At 48.2% G+C, this 26,461-nt stretch overlaps 1 protein-coding gene across 1 annotated transcript in view; it reads left to right on the plus strand.

Moving 5' to 3' along the window:
• The first annotated feature begins 6,662 nt into the window (after nucleotides 1-6,662).
• The window catches only part of LOC147990604 (uncharacterized), a 29,910-nt gene continuing 10,111 nt past the window's right edge, over nucleotides 6,663-26,461 (plus strand). The window contains 2 exon segments of the mRNA XM_087538314.1: nucleotides 6,663-7,149; nucleotides 7,233-7,902. Of these exon segments, the coding sequence (XP_087394440.1) occupies nucleotides 6,663-7,149; nucleotides 7,233-7,902 (1,157 nt within the window).

The raw sequence follows: 26,461 nt of genomic DNA on the forward strand, positions 1-26,461 counted from the left end.
CCACACTTATATTATGTCTATGTTGCTTTGTCGTAAACAGATATGATTTGAACTATGTCTCTATCTTGATTTGGCAACATAAAGTAGGATGTTATATACAATACAGTGACCATAGTACATAAATCTAGGTTTGTTTCATGTTGTTATTATGTATTACTTTGCAAGGCAAGACATCTAGTATAATCATGTCCACCTTACTATTGAACTGGTTTACGAAAATGAGTTTCATATACTACATTCTAAACATGTTATGTGTCTTCTTGTTCCTCTTTTAGAATGTTGATAGAATATTGGAGAGAGTACCCCATTATGCAATGGTAAAGGAAGTAATGCAGATAAGGTTCAAGATAGTGAGATAACCCTAAACCAATTGGTTTGTTGTTGTAAGGAAAACTATCTTGAAGATAAAGAGACAACCCCACAGTATTATCTTGATGTAGTGTTCGAGTTACTAGCCAATAGTATTGGCACAAGCTCTTCAAAATCACGACCTGAATCAGTAAGGCTTCTTAAGTCTCAACTACAAGTTGAAAGCCATCGATCAATTGTGTTGCGACAAGAATCCAAATGACTCAGGAAGTCCCTACAGAATACAGATGCATACTTTCTGGTGCAATAGCATGTGCTAGAGGATTTAGTGCAAAACAAGGGAAAGCTAATAAGCTTGTTAAGCTTATTGACAACAAGGAGGGTACCCAGGATAACGTTTCTTGAGCTCTTCTAAAGTGGTTTCAGTTATGGACTTGTTTTGTTGCCACATTTATTTGAACTGGTGGCCAACTTTAACGCCTAGTGTATGTAATATGCTGCTTGTTGTTGCCTTTGTTTGCACCGATGGAGAACTTTGATGCCGAGTGGATGTAATCTGTTTAATAGCCTAACATTAGTTGCTTGCTTGTTTATTTCCTTGTACTCTTGTTTATTTATTTGCTTAGTCACTGCAGTTCTATTTTCTCAGTTTGCTAGTGGCCGCAATAACTATGTGTCGGAGTAATGGGCCACGGATAGCCTAACCCGAGTCCCTGAGCCTTTCAAGACATCGGGGCTGGCTGCTCCCCTCAAGACATCAAGAGGAAGTGCCGCCTTCTGGTGGCCGGCTATTCCAAGCGGCCGGCTGCCAGAAGGCGGCTGAGCTCAAGAAGGCGGCTCCATGACGGGCTGACTTCCTGCAAGTGGCCTCCAGAGAGGCGCTCCTAGCAGGTGGCCCACCGCGCCCTCAGAGTCTGCGCTCCCATTAAGAAGACGAGACAGTGTGAGGCTACAGTGTAGCCCATCACCCCCATATCCAGGACCAGGCGTGGCCAAAGTGCTCCGTACGGGCGGAGATCTCTGCCTGTACGTAGCACTGTTCCCACTCCATCCCCGACGTCCCTGCTGGCAGGCAAGGCCACGTTCCCACAACGACCTATCGGTACGGCCTGCAGGCGGCGGGCCCTACTGGGCAGCGAGAGCCCAGAGGTCAGCGGAAGCCCGACCAGTCGGACCTGAGGGAGGCCGGCTCCGAGTAGGCGGCCTGTTCCTCCCTCGGGGCCCGTGCACCATTAACCATATGAGACCCAGAGTGGCTACAGTGATCTCCCACCAGGCGGCGGGACTGTAGCCACGCTCCCCTAACCAAGCATTTGTCACTAGAACCACAGCTACAGTAATCAGCAGCCGGCAAGACCCGCGAGCAGCGGGAGCGGCCTGTAGGCTCCGTACAAGACCAGTCGGCCGGACCCACCAAATGGCAGGTCCCAGCAGCCGGCAGAGAAACCGGCGGCCAGAGACACTGACTGCCGGGTAGAACACCCAGCCAGATTACTATTGTACCCCTGGGGGGTAGGCCTAGATAACCCCCCCCCCCCCCAGGGCACCCATGCAAAGGGTTCCCAACCTGTTAGAACTAGACTCATACCTAGAGGAAGGAGAGAGCATGCCTGCCTTCTTCTACCTCTAGCAGACAGCTCGAGGAGCACCATTGTACCCACTAGTGCCTTAGTGATCATCCGGAGACCCCGCAGAGCAGGACAAGGGGTGTTATCTCCTAGGAGATCCCCGAACCTGGGTAAAGTATGTCGGCGTTCGTGTCTACAACTCATCCCGCTTACAGGCACCGGCGACATTCTACTCGCTCCCACCATGATAAGCCATCCATTGGCATATGTCGCACCCAACCACCGACATTTGGTGCCCACCGTGGGGCAAGGTGCACCATCTCCCGGAGACCTGTTCTGGACGGGAACCTTGTTCCTTCCTAGCGAGTGCAGCCAGCCCGGCACGCTAGACGGCGTCTGCGCCGATGCGCTGCACGGCGTGGAGGTCGCCTATGCGGCGAGCTGCCTCACCGATCTTGTTGGCGAGATTCGCCTCTCCGATGAGCCCGCGTCTGATGCGGGCACAGAAGGCACCAAGAGCCGCCTCGTCAACCTCCTCGATCAGCTCCACGTCGCCAGAGAGCCTGCTGCGGACTTGGAGTCGGTCGGCTCTACCGACCCAATGCTTGTCGACTCCAACATGGAGTTGCTTGACGCGTTCCCCCCCACCAACATGGTGGTCTACGACAAACTGCTTCCTCGCGCGGACAGCGGCGGCAGCACCGTCACGGAGGTGCTCGTCATCAGCCACGGCAAGCACTCTGGCGGAGGTGGCCAGGATCCGTTGCAGGCGGCAATGCAAGACCTGACTGCGCCCATCCCGGAAGACGCCGACCCGGAGACACTAGAGGCACGCCGCGATCAGCTCATCGAAAGCACCAACCGGCTGGCCAGCATGAGACGCCTTTCGAAGGCCTACCAGCGTGGGATGGACCATGACGTCGGTGGCACACCGGCTCCTGGAGGGCCTAGCCGCATTGGCCCGATCCGGCAGCGTGGCGCGGCCATCGCCAGCATGGTCAGGACAGATCGTACCGTCTACGCCACGCCTGCAGAGAATATACGAGCTGCCTAGGCGTCGGCAGAGGAGCTAGACAAGCTCCAGGGCGACGAGCGTTGCCATATGATGGAGCGCGTCCAGCAGCTCCTTGACGCGGCTGCTGAGCAGTAAGAGGTCAGCTGCCGAGTTGAAGCTCTTGACCGGTGAAATGATGATCCACCTCCTCGCCGGGACCAAGGCGCAACATTCCGGACACCAACTGGTGGCGTCCGCGATAGGAGAGACAAGGAGCCGGCTGCCAGCCGCAGTCGGACTTGCATCACCGTCGAGCGCGACCAAGACGGGCGCCCAAGAACTGTGTGGTGGCGAGACGACTGTCTGCCTTCCCCTCCCCATAGGTAAAGGTGCATTTTCCCTCCGCCTGTTGACCACCCGACACTCGGCGACCGCCTCGGTCTTCGGGAAGGAGTCAGAGAGAATGACACCCGCCACCGGATCGACCGCTTCAACCGATCCCAGGCACTAGAAGAAGAAGACGAGCTGGGTCCGCCTTGTTTTGGCCCCCGCATCTGAGATGAGCCCTTCCCCAAAGGGTTCATCCTCCTGAGAGATACGCCCAAGTACACTGGCTCCATGAAGCCGGAGGACTGGCTGGTCGACTACTCCACAGCCGTTAGCATCGCCAATGGCAACAAGCGCGTTGCCATGAAGTACGTTCCGCTCATGCTCCAGGGCACAGCCCGGATGTGGCTGAATAGCCTGAAGCCCCGCAGCATCAACAGCTGGGTTGATTTCACTAAAGCCTTCATCCGCAACTTCACCAGCACGTACAAGCGGCCGCCCAAGCCTCGCCAGCTCTCCTTATGCCTCCAAGGTCCCAACGAGTCGACTCGTGACTACCTCACACGCTGGGCCGAGCTGCGCAACTCCTGCGAGGGCATGCACGAGGTGTAGGCCATTGAGTATTTCACTGTCGGGTGCCGAGAAGGCACCCTCCGCAAACACTGGCTTCTCTGTGACGAGCCGGCGACCCTCGACGAACTGCTGATCATAGCAGACAAGTACGCCGCAACCGACTCCTCCATGAAGGTAGAAATCAAAGTTGACACATCTGGCAAAGTGACTCCTCAAGCTCCTCGGACTCCGGCTGGCGACACCAGTCGGTGCCCGCAACCGAATGACAACAAGCGCAAGGCCACGCTGCCGGCTTCCACCAGCCGGCAGGTGGCGACAGTCAAGGATCGGAAGCCAGAAGGGCAGCCTCCACCCAAGCGTTAGAAGGGTGGCAAGACCAACTGGTTGCCCGCCTTCTCGTACGAGCAGACTCTCGATGCACCCTGCAAGTTCCACAGCGGCGCGAAGCCATCCAACCACACCACTCGGAAGTGCCACTGGCTCACCAGGATCGCCAAGGGCGATGGGCTCCCGCCTCCTCCACCAGCCGGCCCGCCGCCTCATCCTCCCCAGCAGGCAGCGGTTCGGCTAGTCGGCGCCATACAAGATGAATACCCTGAAGAGCATGGAGCTTATATCGTGTTCACCGGCGTGGCCGGCGATAGGCACAGCAGACGGTAGCGACAACAAGAAGTAAATGCAGTCGCATCAGAGACCCTAGAGTTCATGCATTGGTCTGAGAAGCCCATCAGCTGGAGCAGAGCTGACCACCCGGAGGTGATGCCCAATCCCGGTTATTATGCCCAAGTTTTGGATGACACTTTTGCCATAGAGAGGCGGGCTGCTCACTTTTCTCGAGTCCTGATAGATGGCGGCAGCAGCATCAACATCCTGTACCGAGACACTATGGTGAAGCTAGGAATCAAACAGAGGCAGCTTCAGCCCAGTCGGACTGTATTCCATGGCATAGTTCCTAGCCTTTCCTGCTCACCAATCGGCAAGACTCAAATTGACTTCCTCGTCGGAGACAAGGAACACTTTCGCCGAGAGCTGTCTGGTTTGGGTGGTGGACCTTGATAGCCCTTAACATGCACTGCTTGGCCGGCATGCTCTGGCCAAGTTCATGGCGGTCCCCCACTATGCCTACCTCAAGATGAAGGTGCCAAGCACCACGGGAATCCTAACCATAACTAGGGACTACAAGAAGTCATCCGCCTGCGCGGCGAATAGCAGCCAGCTAGCCGAGTCCCTCGTGATCGCGGCTAAGAAGCGGCTCCTTGACCGGGTTGTGGCAATGGCAGGCAAGCAGCCGGAGATGTCACCCAAACCAAAGGAGTCGGAAGCTGAGGGCTCGTTCAAACCGGCCAAAGAAACAAAGAAGATACCCTTGGACCCGGAGCACCCAAAGAGGCACGCTGTCATAGGTGTGAACCTTGACAGCAAATAAGAAAGCGAGCTCGTCGATTTCCTTTGTGAGAATTGGGACATCTTTGCATGGTCTCCCAAGGACATGCCAGGTGTTCCGACGGATTTCGCCGAGCACAAGCTACATGTCCGACCTGATGCCAAGCCACTCAGGCAACCCTTGCGCCGCCTATCAGAGGAGAAGAGAAGAGTTGTTGGAGAAGAGATAGCTCGGCTTCTAGCGGCCAGCTTCATCATGGAGGTGTTCTTTCCCGAATGGTTAGCCAACCCGGTCCTCGTACTGAAGAAGAAGAATAAGCAGTGGTGCATGTGTATTGATTATACCAGCCTCAACAAAGCTTGCCCCAAAGATCCATTTGCCTTGCCAAGAATTGACCAAGTAATTGACTCCACAACCGGATGCGAGCTATTGAGCTTTTTAGATGCATACTCAGGGTATCATCAGATCAAGCTGAATCGGGCCGACAGCCTGAAGACCGCCTTCATCACACCATTCGAAGCCTTCTGTTACCTGACCATGACGTTCGGCTTGAGAAATGTCGGCGCCACATTTCAACGTTGCATGCAGAAGTGTCTCCTCTAGCAACTCGGCAGAAACGCCCACATTTATGTGGACGATGTTGTGGTGAAGACGGAGAAGCGCGGAACGCCGCTAGAAGACCTCAAGGAGACCTTTGAAAACTTGCGCCGATTTCAGATCAAGCTCAACCCGGAGAAATGCGTCTTTGGAGTACCAGCCGGCCAGCTTCTTGGATTCTTGATCTCAGAGCACATCATAGAATGCAACCCCGTGAAGATCAAGGCCATCGAGAGGATGGAGGTGCCCACCCGACTGTTGGATGTGCAAAATTTCACCGGCTGTTTGGCGTTCATCAGCCGTTTTATCAGTCGGCTGGGCGAGAAGGCCCTTCCCCTGTACCAGCTCATGAAGAAGACCACTTTTTTCAAGTGGAATGACAAGGTGGATGAAGATTTTTCTCCTGCTCAAGAAGATGCTGACCACTCCGCCTGTCCTGGCGGCTCCGACTGCTAAGGAGCCCATGCTTCTCTACATCGCCGCTACCAGCCGAGTGGTCAGCACAGTCATAGTTGTGGAACGCAAGGAAGAAGGCAAATCACTACCAGTCCAGATGCCGGTGTATTACCTGAGCGAAGTGATGTCCGCCTCCAAGCAGAACTACCCACACTATCAGAAGATGTGCTACGGCGTACACTTCACCGCCAAGAAGCTGAAGCCATACTTTCAGGAGCACCCAATTACTGTTGTCTACACTGCTCCTCTTGCCGAGATCATTGGAAGCCGAGATGCTTCGGGCCGAGTGGCCAAATGGGCCATAGATTTGGCCCCCTACACCATCTACTACCAGCCTCGCACCGCCGTGAAGTCACAAGCACTGGCCGACTTCCTCGTCGACTGGGCCGAGACCTAGTACCTGCCGCCAGCGCCAGACTCTAGCCATTGGCGGATGCACTTTGATGGTTCCAAGATGCGCAACGGTTTGGGAGCCGGCATCATCCTCACCTCTCCCAAAGGCGACAAGCTCAGATATGTGCTGCAAATCCACTTTGCCGCCTCCAACAACGTTGCTGAATATGAAGCACTCATTCACGGGCTCCGGCTTGCCAAGGAACTCGACATTCGTCGGATCTTGTGTTATGGAGACTCTGACTCGGTGGTCCAGCAATCTCCAGGCGACTGGGACGCCAGAGATGCAAACATGGCAAGCTACCGCTTCCTCGTCCAGCAACTTAGCAGATACTTTGAAGGGTGCGAGTTCCTACATGTTCCAAGAAATGAAAATGAGCAAGCAGATGCCTTGGCACGAATCGGCTCCACCCGGCAAGCAATACCAGCTGGCGTCGCCTTGCAACACCTCCTTAAGCCGTCTGTCAAGCCATCGCCAGAGTCAGATTCCATCTTCGTGCCGGCTCCTCCCGAAGCAGTCAGATCCGACTTGAGGACCTCAGCAGCCAGCACGGGAATTTGGCAGGTGGCCCAGGGACTGCAGCAGCCGCACTCGGCCCGGGGACTTCAGAACCTGGTCCGGGGACTGCAGCAGTCCGCCCGGGGACTTCATTGACTCGACAAGTGGCAGCCGACTCCAACCCACCGGCTCCCGGCCCAACCGCCATCATGCAAGTTGTAGTTCTGGCAGTCGAACAAATAGCAGCACCATCATGGGCGCAACCCATCCTCAACTTTCTGGTGAACAAAGAGCTGCCGACTGATGAGATCTCGGACCGGCAAGTCCAACGTTGGGCATCACTGTACACCATTGTCAATAGAGAACTTATGAGGCGCAGTGTCATAGGTGTGTTCCAGCGCTGCGTGGAGCCAGAGCAAGGTGAGGCAATCCTCAAAGATATCCACCATGGCGAGTGTGGCCACCACGCGGCTTCAAGAGCTCTTGTTGCCAAAGCTTTCCGCCATGGGTTTTTCTGGCCGACTGCTCTAGAAGATGCCAAAGGCTTGGTCTAGAAATGCAAAGGGTGCTAGAAGTTCCGCTCTAAGCCACATCAGCCGGCTTCTGCACTCAAGACCATCCCCATTGCCTGGCCCTTCGCTGTCTGGGGGCTGGATATGGTGGGACCATTCAAGACAGCACGCGACAGCATGACTCATCTGCCGGTCGCGGTGGACAAGTTCACCAAGTGGATAGAAGCAAAACCAATCAAGAAGTTGAATGGTCTGACTGCTGTGACTTTCATCGCTGACATCACCATTTGGTATGGCATACCACACAGCATCATCACTGACAACGTCACAAACTTTGCTAAAGGCGCCTTGACTTGTTTCTGCGCGACGCAGGGCATCCGACTGGACTTAGCGTCCGTTGCCTATCCGCAGTCAAACGGCCAACTGGAGCATGCAAACAGCCTCATTTTGTCTGGCATCAAGCCCCGACTGGTCGAGCCTCTGGAGCGCTCGGCCGACTGTTGGCTCGACGAGCTGCCGGCCGTCCTCTAGAGCCTACGCACAATTTCGAACAAGTCAACTGGCTTCACGCCCTTCTTCCTCGTCTACGGTGCCGAAGTCGTCATCCCGAAGTCGTCTAGAAATGCAAAGGGTTCCCAACCTGTTAGAACTAGACTCATACCTAGAGGAAGGAGAGAGCATGCCTGCCTTCTTCTACCTCTAACATACAGCTCGAGGAGCACCATTGTACCCACTAGTGCCTTAGTGATCATGCGGAGACCACACATAGCAGGACTAGGGGTGTTATGTCCTAGGAGAGCCCCGAACCTGGGTAAAGTACGTCGGTGTTCGTGTCTACGCCTCATCCCTCTTCCAGGCACCGGCGACGTTCTACACGCTCCTACCATGATAAGCCATCCATAGCCATATGTCGCACCCAACCCCCGACACCATGGGTCACATATGTACCATGGTAACCATTGGCCTCCTACCTACAGTAGTGACCATGGGCCTCCTACGTGCCGCGGGATTCATGGGCCACGATGGATGATACTGTACATGGGCCACACCCGGACCGCAATATGGGCCATAAACAGGCTAAAAGCGAAACGGTCTGCTTATGGGCCTAGAAAAAAATGGGCCAATAACAAGCCATAACACATCATGAGCTTAATATTGTCGACAGGCATAACGATACATTAACGGGCTGAAATACACGATGGGGATAAACGACCCAATGGATCAATGAGCCACAAATGGGCCGAATGTAACCACATGCTGAATTTGGCCCAGTAGCAGAACAGATAGGTAATGGACCAAAAGTAATTGTGGGCCCAAAATGAGCCTAAGAAATTATGGGCCCTTAATAGGACGAAAGAGAATGCGGGATGGAAATGGACCAAATGGATCATGCGCCGTTAATGGGTCCAAAGCCATTTACTCTTTATGGGCCGGAATCACCATGGGTCGTTAAAAGGCCAAGAGATACCAAAGTCCTCATATGAGCAGAAAGACATCACGGGCCACACATGGGCCAGAAGTGTCAATGGGATGGCATCATATTGGATGTCCCACATTACCGTAATGGGCTAAATTCTGACATGCCATAATGGGTCGCGTGTACCCTGGTCGTCAATGGGCTATATGCAAACAGGTCATTAATAGAATTTCAATGGGCTGGCCCGCTAACTTTTGACCAAGTCAAGTGGGCTGATCATTTTAACCTAAATATGCCACTATTGGGCCTTGCAATATGTCGATGTTTCATAGGCGTGTCTCAACCGCTGGATGGATGACATCTATCGCAATGCATAGCTGACGTGTGGTTCCGTTTGTGAATGAGAAAGTGACACATGGAAAATCGTTATTGGTCAGGCCTATTAATGGGTATCAAATCCAAAACCGACACCCGATAGCTTAACAGCGACCCATTATGGTGGCTGCCATGTGTCGGTTACCCTTGATGAAATCACTTCCATGATGTGTCACTTCCGTGATGATAAATTGATTGTTGTCATGGAACACTTCTGCGAAAGCACATGCATGACTATTTTGATTCTATCATAAAATAGTCATGGATGTACATGCATGACAGAAAACGTGACCTACCGTGACAAACGTGTATCATCACGGAAGTGTTTTCTTGTAGTGGTCGACCGGGCGCGAGCCCTCCGGATAGATCGTACTACTCTTGTCGCCCCCGGGTAACTACTCCGGCAAGCCACCGGTGAACGGACGGCCTGGATGCTCTCTTCGCGCTAGGAGAGCCCAGGGAGGTGGGTACTCCACCATACTTTATATGAGTAATTTTTGAAGAATCCATTGTTTCTAGTACTGAAATTCAGGCTTATGTTGCTAATCTTGTTGTACCTACTACTTTTATTGAAAGGCCACCTTTTCCTGTTAGAATCAAGGAGCATTCTAAGGATACAACTATGGTTCATAAAAGTAATAATAAGGCATCTAAACCTTCTGAACAAATTAAAGTAGAACCGCAATTGCAATGGTTAATTAAAGATCTCTTGGTTGAAAATGTTGATGGGCATGTCATTTATTTTTGTGAGAATGCTCTAGAATTGCTAAACCTGCTAGAAATAAACAGGATGAGAAAAACAAAAATGTTGAAGTTTATTGGTGACTCGAAGGTTTCATTTCGGTTTGATTTGAGTCGTAGGACAATTGCACTATTAATAGGGGTGAAGGTGGTTGAATTTTGTGTGTAAGTGCATCTAGTGCCACCCCTAGTTGGTTTTGGAGTATTGACGACAAACCTAGTTGAGGGACTAATGTGTCTGTGAGAATTGCAAGATAACACAGGTAGAAGTCCCTCATTGATTCGGTTTTACTACCAGAGATGACCCCTAAAAACGTATGAAGACATTGAAGCCAAAGGTGGTATATGAAGATATTCACATTGAAGACTATGACAAAAGAAGACACGTTAGGAAGCCTATGAAGCTCGAAGACTTAGATCTTTCGTAGTCTTTTTCTTTTGTGTTGAGTCATAGGAACCACCGTACTGTTAAGTGGGGTCCAGGAGAACTAGTCAGAATGACTGAAGTGATGCCTAAACCAAAAACCTATGTCTTCGAGTGAAGACAATGAGAGAGAATCTTGTCCAGAGCCGGACAAGTCAGCTTTGCTTGTAGCCCAAGTAAAGTTGCCATGAGAGTTTAAAATCTGACCATTGCGAGACGTGTCAGTTCCTTAGTGACCCAGGGTCATTTCAGACAAATCAAGTCGGGTTGCCAAGTGGCTATAAATAGCCCACCCCCTACAACCATAAATGGTTGGATGCTCAGATTTCAGTGCACGGCTTTTGTCGTTTGAGAGCAACCCACCTCGAAGCCTTTGAGAGAAAATTCCTACCGTGGAGAAAAGCCCTAACCACCCAGAGCCAGAGAACATTGGGCATCACTTAAGTCTTCTTGTCTGTGTGATCTGAAGACTTATTACACTTGAGGACTGTGAATCCTCCAGACGGTTAGGCGTCGCGTTCAGAGCATCCAAGAGACATTGTGGATTGCTAGTGAACGAAGTCTGTGAAGGTTTGGGAGTCTACCTTGAAGACTTACCAGAGTGATTGGGCGAGGACTATGTGACCTTAGATCAAGGAGAATACGGTGAGGACTTGGTGTCCTGAGCTGCGTGTTCAGGACTGGGTGTCCGGGACTGTGTGTCCTAAGGTTTAAATACCTAGCCGCTCCAACCAGACGTACAGTTGTCACAGCAACTGGAACTGGTCCAACACATCATTGTCTTCAACGAGTCACTGGTTTCATCTTCACTTCCTTTCTCTTACTGTTATTCAATTTGAAGCCATTGCTTGCTTGCTCTATCTTTTGTCTTCACAACGTGAATGTATGATCTGTTTGGCTTCATAACTTCTTCCCACCTGATCCTTATTACACTGCAGCTTTTTGTCATTGCGCTTTCACTTTATTGAATACTTGACCATGGCTGGCCTAGTGTAATCTAACTTCCGCTGCATAGTAATAGGCATAATCTTCTCTGTTTGTCTTCATAACTCCCGTGTTTTGAAGACTTTCATAAAAATCGCCTATTCACCCCCCCTCTAGTCGATATAACACACTTTCAATTGGTATCAGAGCTAGGTGCTCCCTTGTTTTGTGTGATTCGGTTTAACCACCTGGAGTTTTAGCTATGTCGACTGCAGGGATAATCAAAGTCTCCGCTGCGTGCCCCGTCTTCGATGGAACTGAATATCCCTACTGGAAGAATAAGATGCGCATGCATCTTGAAGCCATTGACGTCGACCTATGGTATGTCGTCGAGAACGGCCTTCCCAAGGCTGGAGAAGGTGTCACTGCTGCAGATGTCAAGAAGTTCACTCAACTGGACTCTACTGCCAAAAATATCATCTGTGGTCATCTGACAAAAGGACAGTATGGCCGTGTGAGTGCCTTGAAGACATCCAAGCTGGTCTGGGACTGGCTCTCCAAGGTCAATGAAGGCATCTCAACCCAGAGAGATCAAAGAATCAGTGTTCTTCGCAACCTCTTCAACTGCTTCAAGCGAAATGACAATGAGAATGTCTAGCACACATTTGACCGGCTCACTGACATCACAAATGAGCTTCAAGCCCTCGGCGCCACTGAGATCACCAAACATGAAATCGTCAAGACGCTGCTGAGATCACTTGATAGTTCGTTTGACATCCTAGCCCTGATGATACAAGAACGTCCTGATTTCAAGACACTCGATCCGTCTGACATACTTGAGAGGCTCAACACACATGAGTTTCAGCTTTCTGAGAAAAGAGATATCTACGGTCCAAACTATGGGCGAACTCGTGCCTTGAAGGCAAAAGCTGTTTCCTCATCTGAAGAAGAATCTGACAGCAGTTCTGATGATCCTGAAGATATTGGAAGGGAACTTGCAATGCTAGTGAAGAAGTTCCAAAAATTCACCAAGAAGAAAGGCTTCAGAAAATCTTCACGATCAAGCTCAAGGAATGATGAAGCTTCTGCTCATGACTACAAGAAGAAAACATGTCACAAGTGCAAGAAAACTGGACACTTCATCTCTGAGTGTCCACAGTGGGACAATGAGAATAGAAGGAAGAAGAAGAGCAAGGAATATGATTCTGACGACATGAAGAAGAAGAAATACTCAAAGTCTTCTTCCAAGTCTTCCTCAAAGTCTTCATCACACAAGAAGAGCTCATCTGGCAAGGCACGTGCGTTTGTTGGCATGGAAATGGATTCAGAGGAGGAGTCCGCTTCTGAGGAGGCAGAGGTGGAATCTGAAGAGGAGTCTGATTCTGGCATTGCGAGTCTGGCTACAGCATACGTCGCCAAGTCCATCTTCAACACTGAAGACAATGACTTCATCACCGACACTGATGCAAATGACAAGAACGACTCCACTCCTACCTACTGCTTCATGGCACGCGGTGCCAAGGTAAACACACGCACTACTCGCTATCAAACATCTAGTGACGATGACTCTGACTGTGATTCAAAACCCAGCTACAAAACACTTGCTAAAATTGCAACTGAACAACAGAAAGCTATGGAACACATTCAAAAACTGTTAGACAGAAGCGATGATCTGTTGGGTGCTGAAATGACTCGATCTGAATCCTTAATTGAAGACATAAAAAATCTTCACGTTAAGTATCAGGAACTTGAAGATCGTCTTGATACTCTCTCAACAACTCATGAAAAGCTTTCCTATGATTATCTTCAAAGGAAGAAAGAACTTGAGAAGTTGAGAGCGGCTCATGAAGATCTTCAAAAGGAAAACGAGTCACTTTGCGCCGAGCAGATCAGTTCTGCTCAGGAAGGATTTGAACCACCATGTCTTAAATGCATTGAGCGTGATAATGCTACTTCTGTTGCTGAATGTTCCACTGCTACTGCTGTTGCAATATCTTCAATTGTTGATGTGGTAACTAACCCCTCTGCTGAGGATACCACTGCTATTGCTGATGAGAATGCTAGGTTGAAGACATTGCTTGAAACAGGGATGTACAAAAGTCTTAAAGGACATCAGACATTATGTGATGTCCTCAAGAAGCAGATTCTGAACCGAAACCCTAGGAAAGAGGATGTTGGGTTTGTAAGGAAAATAAATGTAGATGGCTCTTACTGGAAACCTGAGCAGTACCCCAAAACCACATGGGCTGCTGCAAAGGAACCTTCAGCAGATCCATCCAATTTATCTGGCTTCACATGTGCTAACCCCATTATTATTGATGAATCCTTTGATGCAAACTATAAACTGTTTAAGAATCAGAATGGTGAAGTGTTTGCCAGGTACATTGGTACTAACTGCAGGAATGGACCGCCTATGAAGAAGATCTGGGTTCCGAAAAAGTGTCTGGAAAATCTTCCGGTGAATGTCTTCATGACACCTCACTTGAAGAAGACAAACCTCAGACCAAAAGCTTCATACGGTCCAAAGGCTTCATACAATCAGAGGACTCACCAGAGTCACACTAATGCAAATGTTTTGCAGGGAAACCATACTCAGGCATATGAATATGAGAGCAGTTCATCGAACCGTCATGTTCATATGACCAAAAATTATTCTGCTTATTCCTATGAGTATTATTGTCCACCTGCAAGACTATTTGCTAAGGCTTCAAAGCCAAAATTCTCAGATGCCGCACTTAGACTTATTGCTTCTAAGCCACCCTTGAAGATGTGGGTGGTTAAGAAAGCTTAACTCTCTTTTGCAGGGAAAGGTCTCCAGCAAAAAAACAAAATCTTCTGACGCTATTGCTGGGGACCTTAAAAATCTTGTAGGGTGCAAGATAAAATGCCCGAATGGCATCATTATGTACTTCGTTCCTAAATCGCATGCTAATCTCCCTATTAGTCCTAATCTGGATCTAAGTTTTCATAACCCACTTGTTCGTCAAATGTTTTTGCTTCACAATTCTCTTCGTGAAGCCTATCCCCCTAACTGCACTGTAGGGTACGACACCAGCGTCTTCAAAGTCTTCAGAATGGATTATTGACAGTGGATGTACAAATCACATGACTGGCAAAAGAAGCCTTCTTATGGACTCAACCTTACATTTGCTGACACTGGTAAAAGTAAGGTATTGGGTCTAGGTAGAGTTGCAATCTCAAAGGATCAACACATGGATAAAGTCATGCTTGTTGAATCCCTTGGCTTCAACTTAATGTCTGTCTCAATGCTTTGCGATTTGAACATGATCGTAATGTTTGGAAAATATCATTGCCTAGTACTAATGGAATCTAACAAGTCTCTAGTGTTTGAAGGGTATCGAAAAGATGATCTGTACGTGGTAGATTTCTCAGCAGGGCCACAACTTGCAGTATGTCTTCTTGCAAAAGCTTCAGAATGCTGGCTTTGGCATCGGAGGCTTGGGCATGCTGGCATGAGGAACCTCCACACCCTTGCAAAGAAGAAGCATGTCATAGGCATCGAGGGCGTCAAGTTCAAGAAAGATCATTTATGCGGTGCCTGTGAAGCAGGTAAGATGACAAGGGCAAAACATCCTTCGAAGACAATCATGACTACTACTCAACCCTTCGAACTGCTCCACATGGATCTTTTCGGTCCCACTCACTACTCAACTTTTACTACTACTGCTTGCCTCTATGGCTTCATCATTGTTGATGATTACTCTAGATATACTTGGGTGCACATAATCCTTTACAAGACTGAAGTGCAGGATGTCTTCAGACGCTTCGCCAATCGAGCTATGAACAATTTTGGCGCCAAGATAAAGCACATCAGAAGTGACAATGGCACTGAATTCAAGAACACTGGCCTTGATACATATCTTGATAACTTGGGCATCACACATGAATTCTCAGCTCCATACACGCCACAGCAGAATGGCGTCGTCGAACGCAAGAACAGAACACTCATTGAGATGGCCAGAACGATGCTAGATGAATACAAGACTCCAAGAAAATTCTGGACTGAAGCCATTGATACTGCATGTCATACAATCAATCGTGTTTATCTTCACAAGCTTCTGAACAAGACATCTTATGAACTCCTAACTGGCAAGAAGCCAAATGTCAGTTACTTCAGAGTATTTGGCTCAAGGTGCTGGATCAAGGACCCACACCACACCTCAAAGTTTGCACCAAAAGCACATGAGCACTTTATGCTTGGATATGGAAAGGATTCGCACTCCTACAGAGTCTTCAACCTCTTTCATACAAAGTTGTTGAAACAGTGGGTGTGCGGTTCGATGAGACAAATGGTTCACAAAGAGAGCAACTGCCAAATGTGCTAGATGAAGTTCCAGCTAGTGAATCAATCAAGCTTATGGGAACTGGAGAGATTATACCTTCTGAAGCTCATCCTGAAGAAGAACTTATCATCTCAGCACCTGATCAACATGAAGACAATGCTCAGCCTGAAGACATTCCTCCCAACATCAACACAGATCAGCAAGAGCAAAGTCTTCGCCCTGTACATCCTCGTGTTGCCAATGAAGTGCAGATTGACAGAATAATTGACAACATAAATGCACCTGGTCCACTCACTCGTTCAAGGGCAACTCGGCTAGCAAATTTCTGTGGGCACTTCGCATTCGTCTCAATATCAGAACCCAAGAAAGTTGAAGAAGCCTTCATGGAACCTGAATGGATTCAAACTATGCAAGAAGAGCTTCAACAGTTTGAGCTGAATAATGTATGGGAACTGGTTAAGCGTCCTGATCCGCGGAAGCACAACATAATGGGCACCAAATGGATATACCGCAACAAACAAGATGAGCATGGTCAAGTTGCCAGAAACAAAGCTCGTCTCGTTGCTCAAGGATATACTCAAGTGGAAGGCATTGACTTCGATGAAACATTTGCTCCCGTGGCTAGGCTTGAAGCCATACGCATTCTGCTGGCCTATGCAAATCATCATAACATACTTCTATATCAAATGGATGTGAAAAGTGCCTTTCTCAATGGCAAGATTGAAGAAGAAGTGTATGTTGCACAACCGCCTGGCTTTGAAAAGCCAAAACATCCTGACATGGTATACAAGCTCAAGAAGGCACTGTATGGCCTCAAACAAGCCCCTAGGGCCTGGTATGACACACTCAAATACTTCCTGAAGAGCAAAGGCTTCATACCTGGTTCCCTAGATCCCACTCTTTTCATGAAGACATATGACGGTGAACTGTTTGTGTGCCAAATATATGCGGATGACATTATCTTCGGCTGCACCAATCAGAAGTACAGTGAAGAGTTTGGATATATGATGCAAGAACAATATCAGATGTCCATGATGGGGGCGCTGAAGTTCTTCCTTGGTCTTCAAATACGACAACAACGCAATGGCATCTTCATATCTCAAGAGAAGTATCTCAAAGATTGCCTGAAGAAGTTCGGTATGCAAGACTACAAAGGCTTCACAACACCAATGCCAGCCAAACATCATCTAGGTCCTGACGACAATGGTAAAGAGTTCAATCAAAAGGTATACCGCTCCATGATTGGTTATTTGCTTTATTTATGTGCATCTAGGCCAGATATTATGATTAGTGTTTGCATGTGTGCTCGATTTCAAGCAGCACCAAAGGAGTTGCATCACTTAGCTGTGAAGCGAATTCTTCGATATTTGGCTCACACCCCAACTCTAGGATTATGGTATCCAAAGGGCTCAGAGTTTGATTTGGTTGGATTTTCGGATGCTGATTATGCTGGTGACAAAGTTGATCGCAAGTCTACATCAGGCACATGTCACTTTCTGGGACGATCACTTGTATGTTGGTCTTCAAAGAAGCAGAACCGTGTATCTCTCTCCACTGCTGAATCTGAATATATTGCTGCTGGATCTTGCTGCGCTCAGCTTCTGTGGATGAAGCAAACACTCAAGGACTATGGCATTCATCTGAAGCAAGTACCACTTTACTGCGACAACGAAAGCGCCATCAAGATTGCCAACAACCCAGTTTAGCACTCGAAGACAAAGCACATTGAAATTCTTCATCACTTTCTCACAGATCATGTTGTGAAGGAAGACATTGATATCATACACGTCAACACTGAAGAACAATTGGCACATATCTTCACCAAGCCCTTGGATGAGAAGAGATTTTGCAAGTTACGGTGTGAGCTAAATATCCTGGAATCCTCAAATGTCCTGTGATCAGGCACACATCCTAACACTTATGCATATTGATGACTTAGATGTGCAACACACGAAGTGAAGTATATCTTCAAATCAATGAAGACATACATTCTAAGTGTGAATACATTAATGTGGAATTTGACTTCAGAGCGCCACGATAATTGTGCGCCGTGTCTGGGTCTAATACTTCCTATACCGTGGGTAACGCCACCACCAAACGTTCTATTTTAAAGTGTTTCACTCATGGCGTTACCGTGCAATATCTTCACATTTGGTTTGGCTTCGAACTTAACATATCTTCATGATTATCTTCACTACATTGATTATATAGATATATACATACTAGTGTTCTATCCTCTACAGCATTCACTTATAGCTATGTCTTCTTGGTTGAATCTTTTGAACTAAGTGAATGTGATTGGACCCTAATCTCTCTATGCTTTCTATCTCAAATTCTATCTCTCCAAGTCATATGCATTCTATTGAAACTGTCGAATGTCTTCACTGCGTCCTTGTCAGCAGAGGATATAGAGACAACCATAAAGTCCGTTTTCAATACTCATTCCTCCACATAAAATACGGAGAAGCAGGAACGACCGCCCGACAATCCAGGCGTGCGTGGGACGTGGAACAAACCCCAAACTTCCGCAAACTGGCCACGCGTTTCTCAGATGCGAATCGCCAGGGGCACCTGTGTAATAGCACAGTGCCGCCCCTGTGCCTATAAATTCACACTTACCGCGGTCATTATCTCCTTCTTCCACCCTCGCACGAACCCTAGCACCACCGCTAGCTCTCGACGATGCCGATGATGAAGCGCTTCGCTGCCGCAACCTCTCCGACGCCGTCCTCACGCCGATCGCGGACATCGTTCTCTCTGCCGTCGCCGTAGGTGTCTTCCGTCGCCAAGTTAGGGCACGGAGGACTGAACTGCTCGGCATCATCTCCCACTTCCGTCTAGCAGTTCCAAGTGTGGTAAATAAAACTTCTTTTTACAGCCCCTTTTGATCTCATGGTTCTGTCACTTTCTACCATAAGAAGTTTATCTTCACACAAGTTAGATCTCTCAATCTGCATCCCATAACATGCCTAGTATATTCACTTGTGCTTCATGAAGTAGTTAGATTCCTCACTTGTACTGATCTGTGGGTTCGTACAAATCTGGAACCAACTTCTTATCTATGAGTGAATGTCTTCGCACGATGAGGTCAATGTCTTCTAAACTGATTAATCTTCAAAACCTTCTGAGAATGCATATGACCTCTTCCCCTTCCCTCGCACCTTAATGCTGTCACAGGTACATGTCCGTGGGAGAATCCTTCGGTTCTCATAGTCTGCATTCATTTGCAGAATTCCTACAGCATCACATAAATTCTCCTGAAGCTAGTTCCTGTTGGTCTAGCAAAAGAAAAGCCTTTGAAAGTTTTGAAGCCTTTCAAGTTAAAGTTTATGGCTTCAGAAGCAGCAGCAAGGAAGGGGGGCAGACAGTGACGTGAAGGAACTTCCAAAGATCTGCCTGAAGACCTGGCAGAAATGTATAAAACAGATCCTAAAGAGAATTATGGGCAGCGCAAGACCAGAATCCAATGGATTCGACGCTACTGGGCAGAACAATGGTTCAAATACCGCTTCACAACCCAAGAGTATGCTGAGAAAAGTGCCATCAAGAAACCGTGGGGGGTCATCATTTACAAGAATCTCATACCCAGGACCAGAGATGAAGCCATTGCTCAAGGCTTCTACCCATGCATGGTCCGAGGACCACAGCCTGATGATGCACATCCGTCGTCACTACTCTGTTGTCGTGACGACAATCTGTTCAAGCGCAACTTCCAGTTTGCCCAACAATCAGCGAAGCAGAACAAGAAGAAATTTGGGTTAGACTTCAACCCTGGTCCCTCCGCACCAAGGGCAGATGGCACACGCGACGCAGAACCCAATATCATCGGTCCGTTTGCCAACCTTGAAGGTCTCATCACCCACATCTTAGTCCAAGGGACTGCCATGAATGACCCTCCAGCTGACTTTGAGTCTGATGAACCTCCTGCTGTACCGAAGCCAAAGCAATCAAAGAAGCCAAAGCTTCAAAGCCGGCCCCTTCCTCAAAAATCTCAAGGGTGAAGCCATTGGCAACTGCACCTCCTGAAGACAGTGTGCAGTCTGAAGACGTATCCCGCGTCTCCAAGCCCTAGAAGGCCAAAGTGCCTCAGCCACACACCGGCAAAGAGCTCACAGCTGCTGCCATCCTGCGCAGCGAAGCCATAGATCTGTCAAGTGATGAAGATCTTGGAGATGACGCTCTAGAGCAGCTCATCAAAAGCAAAGAAGAAGTTGAAATCTTCAACAATTTGCCTCTCTTTGATGTCGCCATCATCCACAATTTCATCGACGAATGGTTTGCCTCACCAGACATCAGCTTCAAAGATCTGCAGCTGGCCGTTAGCCTCAGCGTCGCATTCCAAGACGCTATTGCTTCAGAACTTGCTATTGCCCAGCGCATTGTTGAACTGAAGCAGAAAATTGATCATGAAAAGGCTCAGTTCAAGAAGCATATGGCCAAGCTCAGCGTGCAAGAAGTGAAGAGCTTCAAGACCATGTTGCATGAGCTCAAAGAAAAATTCTGAAGAAGCGTGCAGAAGCTCAGGGCTCACGTGAGCGGATGAAGTCTCTGGCTGAAAGATGTGTACAAGCCTACAATGAGGCTGAGAAGCGCAAGGCACTTGGGCGTCCTGGCATCGACCCCAAGATGGCCGCGAAGAAGAAGAAGAAGCCTGCTATGGCTGAACCAGAGGCATCTAGGCAAGAAGCAGTTCCAATTGTCTTCCCAACTACAACGACTGGCTCGAAGCCAAAGAGCCGGTCAACAGCTTCAGAGCTCAAGAAGACAAGAACTGCTGAAGCTGAAGCCAGAAAGAAGAAGAGCTCTGAAGCCTCTCCTACTGCCCCCAGCAAGAAGAAGAGAAAGATCAAGAAATCTCGGGCTGCTCCCATAGAGCCCCTCATAGTTGAATCTATTGCTATGGTACACCCGAACGCAGAACGTCAACTGAAGGTTCATGAGCCTGCTTCCACAGAGGCTCCTGAAGCTGAAGACATACCAGCAGCCGACCCCATTGCTGCTGAAGACATTGGTCATCAGGACAATGTACAAGATGATGCAGCCATTCCTCAGTATGAACAAAGCGAGCTCATCAGCATTGGTCGTCCTCTGACGCCAATTGCACAAGATGCGTCATGGGCGGATCGCCCTCAAGAGGAAGAAGACATTGAGGCCCAGCCCACTCCAACCCCACAGGCGTCGTCTGCATTCCACAGGCTTCGCAAAGGTCCAAGGCCTCAAGTCTATGCTGAAGACATTCCGGCTGCATCAGCCGAAGAAGAAGCACCACAAGAGCCCACTCCAATGCTCCACCAAGAAGCAGTTCTCTAGGAGAACGTGCTTGTGACTGACCCTCCAGCTAGTCAAGTGGAGGCTGAAAATGTTGAGGCTGCCACAACACACACTGAAGCCAATGTGGAGCCCTCCCCACCAAAAGCTTCAGCAGACAGCGAAGCTACTGATCCAAACACTTCTGTTCCTGAGTCTGCTGCTGGTCCTCAATTTGATTACCATGTTGAGCACAGGCCTCCTGTCCAGAAGCCAGTCCCAAGGCTGCCAAGATTCCTAGGTCCTGCATCAGCACCTGGCTCCTTTGACATCAATAGCTTCAGGGCAGACAATACGTTCTTCAACAGCTCCAAGAACCCCTATTCAAGGGAAAGGATTTCATCAGATAGGTTCTGGAGCTATCCTCAGCGCAGCTACTATTCATGCATCCTATACAACCAAGGTCGCATCTTCCCTCACAAGCACCTTGATGTTGAAGCCATTGCTGGTCTGCCCTGCCTAGAGGAAGCTTTGGATTGCTTTAAGCAAGTGGGTCTGCTGCAGTTTGTCACTGATGAAGAGCACTGGAATGAAGAGCTTCTGCTTCAGTTCTATGCCACCCTCCACATTAAAGGATACAACAGAGATCCGAAGACTTGGGTCCTGGAGTGGATGACCGGCAATTTCCATCATGAAGCCAATGCATTTGATATCATTGAGCTCACCGGCCTGCCCACTCCTGGCGAATTCTTCGAGGAAGGCTGTCAACTACATGCTGAAGCTATTGAGAGCATATTCCAGAGGCCTGAACCAAATATGAGTCAGATGCTCTCAATGATGAAGCCATTGCCCCATGATGCACCCTATCCAACTGAGTTCTTCGTCGAAGACCTTGAGTACCTGCCCAGGACCATATATCACATCATCCGGCAGACTCTCTGGCCCATTAAGGGACACTCTCCACATGCCAAGATTGAGGGTGCAATGAAGACTCTCATATTCTATATCGTTCATGGCAAATGCTTCAACGCACAGGATTTCTTCATACGCCAACTTGCAGCGTCAGGCTCAGATTTATTTGGTTTGAAGTTCTATGCTCCTTGGGTGATGAGGCTGATCAAACTGCACTCTGCGATCTCGTATCAGCCCTCAGCCCGAAACCATCGGATCTTCTTGCCAGATGTGGATACCTCTGCTGAAGCTATATATCCTGAGCCTGCCAAGCAACCGTTGAGTCTTCAGAATGCAGAACACCAGAGCTTCACTCAGAACGATGAAGGTGTTGAAGCCATCTCCAGGGTGTATCCTTTGGCTGGCACTACACGTGCGCCACACCCTGCTTCAACTGAAGCCACTGATAGTGCAACTGCTTCAAGACCCAAGAAGCGCACTCGTGTTCTCAATGACCGAGAGCTTCTTGTCGCCCTTCATCAAAACAAGATAGGCATCATGATTGGGTAAAGCGTCAGATGAAAAGCCTCTTGGTGGATGTTAATCGTCTTTGAAATCTTGCCACCAAGAATGCTTTCGTCACTCATGAAACAAGTCGTCGTACATGGAAAGGGCTCTCAATGATGTGTACTGAAGCTGAACTTGAAGAGGATGGCTTCACTGAGCGATTCAAGTTTGACACCACACCTCCTAGAAGGGCTGTGATGCGCACACCATCACTTGAAGACTCTGAGTTTTCTTCATCTGCTGCCACAGTCACTGCCAGAATCATTGATGAAGAAGACGATGCTACATCACCGCCACCTGCTTCAGCACCTCCCAGCTCTTCTGCACCGCCAAAAACCTTCAACGACCCTGCTGCTCCTGGGAACGAGTACTCTATGTCTTCAAACCTTTTTGGTCCTTGCTGACAAAAGGGGGAGAAGCATATGGGTTGATAGTCTTCAAGCGGGTCCATATGGGTGGGTGCTTTATGTTTTGCAATATTTTGCTTCGTGCTTACAACTCTCGTTTTTGCTTCATTTGGTTCTTTGAGTTGTAACACTAAAACTCGATGGTCGTCTGCTACTTGTTTGCCACCCTGTTTTGCGAAGATAAATTCCGCATGTGCGACGATAAATTCCGCACTTATCTCATTCCGCAGACGTCCATTTTCCATTATGCATGTCATTATCTTCATATACTTTCACATGCATAGTGAATTGTCATCATAAGCTGAAGTGGATCTCCACAAGTACAACCTGCCATGTGCATTTGCATTCCAAAAGCAAATTAACTTATGCACATCTTCAGGGGGAGCCCTTGCAACTTATGAAGACAATTCCTTATCCTTTACAATTTCACAGACTATATTACCCGTTGAAAACTTCAACTAGTTTGTCATCAATCACCAAAAAGGGGGAGATCGTAAGTGCATCTAGTGCCACCCCTAGTTGGTTTTGGAGTATTGACGACAAACCTAGTTGAGGGACTAATGTGTTTGTGAGAATTGCAGGATAACACAGGTAGAAGTCCCTCATTGATTCGGTTTTACTACCAGAGATGACCCCTAAAAATGTATGAAGACATTGAAGCCAAAGGTGGTATATGAAGATATTCACATTGAAGACTATGACAAAAGAAGACACGTTATGAAGCCTATGAAGCTCGAAGACTTAGATCTTTCGTAGTCTTTTTCTTTTGTGTTGAGTCATAGGAACCACCGTACTGTTAAGTGGGGTCCAGGAGAACTAGTCAGAATGACTGAAGTGATGCCTAAACCAAAAACCTATGTCTTCGAGTGAAGACAATGAGAGAGTCTCTTGTCCAGAGCCGGACAAGTCAGCTTTGCTTGTAGCCCAAGTAAAGTTGCCATGAGAGTTTGAAATCTGACCGTTGCGACACGTGTCAGTTCCTTACTGACCCAGGCTCATTTCGGACAAATCAGGTCGGGTTGCCAAGTGGCTATAAATAGCCCACCCCCTACAACCATAAATGGTTGGCTGCTCAGATTTCAGTGCATCGCTTTTGTCGTTTGAGAGCAACCCACCTCGAAGCCTTTGAGAGAAAATTCCTAGCAAGGAGAAAAGCCCTAACCACCCAGAGCCAGAGAACATTGGGCATCACTTAAGTCTTCTTGTCTGTGTGATCTGATGACTTATTACACTTGAGGACTGTGAATCCTCCAGACAGTTAGGCGTCGCGTTCAGAGCATCCAAGAGACATTGTGGATTTCCAGTGAACAAAGTCTGTGAGGGTTTGGGAGTCTACCTTGAAGACTTACCAAAGTGACTGGGCGAGGACTATGTGACCTTAGCTCAAGGAGAATACGGTGAGGACTTGGTGTCCTGAGCTGCGTGTTCAGGACTGGGTGTCCGGGACTGTGTGTCCTAAGGTTTAAATACCTAGCCACTCCAACCAGACGTACAGTTGTCATAGCAACTGGAACTGGTCCAACACATCATTGTCTTCAACGAGTCACTGGTTTCATCTTCACTTCCTTTCTCTTACTGTTATTCATTATGAAGCCATTGCTTTCTTGCTCTATCTTTTGTCTTCACAACGTGAATGTATGATCTGTTTGGCTTCATAACTTCTTCCCACCTGACCCTTATTACACTGCAGCTGTTTGTCATTGCGCTTTCACTTTATTGAATACTTGACCATGGCTGGCCTAGTGTAATCTAACTTCCGCTGCATAGTAATAGGCATAATCTTCTCTGTTTGTCTTCATAACTCCCACATTTTGAAGACTTTCATAAAAATCGCCTATTCACCCCCCCTCTAGTCGAGATAACACACTTTCAGTGTGGGAACATTCTAAAATATATACACTAGCCTTTTAACACCTACCACTAGAAGTTCTCCTTCATCCATTTCAATGTGCATGTGCGGAGTGTCCATGGGGTTGGTATCAAAAAGTTCTCGGTCACCATGTATGCTTGAGGTAGTTGGCAACTCTGTAATCTATAGATACCCCATGCGTATGGGGTCCTAGACCCCCGTGTGCATGGGGTGATGTCTGTGCGTCTAGATACCCCATGCACACGAGGCTGACTTAGCCCGTGCACACGAGGACCAACGGGGAGAAACTCCCACCTCCACATTTGCACTATTTAATGGATTTTTCTTCCTCCTCCAAACCTAATCCTTTTACCTTTTTTAGCCCACCATTGCCAAACCTTCTTATTCTAAAAACTCTCAATTTCTCCATCCAAACTTGTTGAAATTTGGAGATTGAGGGAGCAAGGCATGATCTACACTTTGACCAAACCAATTTGTGTTCCCCACAACATTTATTCATAGTTGACTTGTTACTCTTGGAGTTTGGGATCCTAGGAAGTTAGGGTTCCTCTGGAAGCTTCCTTGCTTGTGGTGTGCTCCAGAAATGTATGTCAAGATGTGGTGGTAGCCTTCAAGACCAACCCCAAGTGATCCGAGGCTCATCAGTTGCAGTGACTCGAGGAGAATACGGTGAGTCTTCCGTGGTGTTCTCGAAGCCTTGCCTCAGTCACTGCTCCAACAAATACTAGCACTTTGATGCGTGTCCAACGTATCTATAATTTATGAAGATGTTTACAACAATTTTATATGGTTTTAGTGCAATTTTACATGATTTGAAGGGAACTAACCTGGACTGACGATGTTTTCAACAGAACTACCATTGTATTGTTTTTTGTGCAGAAATAAAAGCTCTCCAAATGCAACGAAACTTTTTGACAATTTTTTTGGAAGAAAAGAGACACTAGAAGCTTCGTGGGAAGGCCAGAAGAGTCATGAGGTGGCCACCACCCACCAGGGCACGCCTAGGGGGTAATGGTGTGCTGGTAGGTGGTGGGCTCCCTGAGGGGCATCTTAGCGTGAGACCGACGCCAAAAAGTGCTATAAATACATAAACCTCTAGAATTAACGCTGGATGAGAAGCTCCATTGCCACAAGCCTCTATGTCCATGCAAACTCAATCAGGAGCCCTTTCTGGCACCCTACCGAAGGGGGAAATCATCACTGGAGTCCATCTTCATCATCACGGCAGCCACCATGATGGATCATCTTAGAGGGAGTAGTCCGCCCTCCGGGCTAGGGTTTTGTACTAGTAACAATGTGTTTGATCTCTCTCGCTCTCTCTCTCTCTCGTGTTCTTGATTTGGCATGATCTTGATGTACCGCGATCTTTATTAATATAGTTGGATCATATGGTGTTTCTCCCTCTCTATCTTGTTGTGATTAATTGAATTTTTACCTTTGAGGTTTCATTATTATCGAATTGAATACTTTTATGGATTTGAGAACCCTTGATGTATGTCTTGCATATGAATACATGTGGTGACAATGGTGTATCATATTGATTCACTTGATGTATGTTTTGGCACTCAACTCCCGGATTCCCGAGGTGACCTTGGGGTAATCAACGCGTAGGGGTTGATGCACGTTTTCGTCTTGGTTTCTCTAGTAGAAATCTTGGGACACTCTTTGAAGTTCTTTGTGTT

The sequence above is a fragment of the Triticum urartu genome, chromosome 1A (genome assembly GCF_056163025.1).
Source record: "Triticum urartu cultivar PI428250 chromosome 1A, HENAU_Tu73, whole genome shotgun sequence".
Lineage (NCBI taxonomy): Eukaryota > Viridiplantae > Streptophyta > Magnoliopsida > Poales > Poaceae > Triticum > Triticum urartu.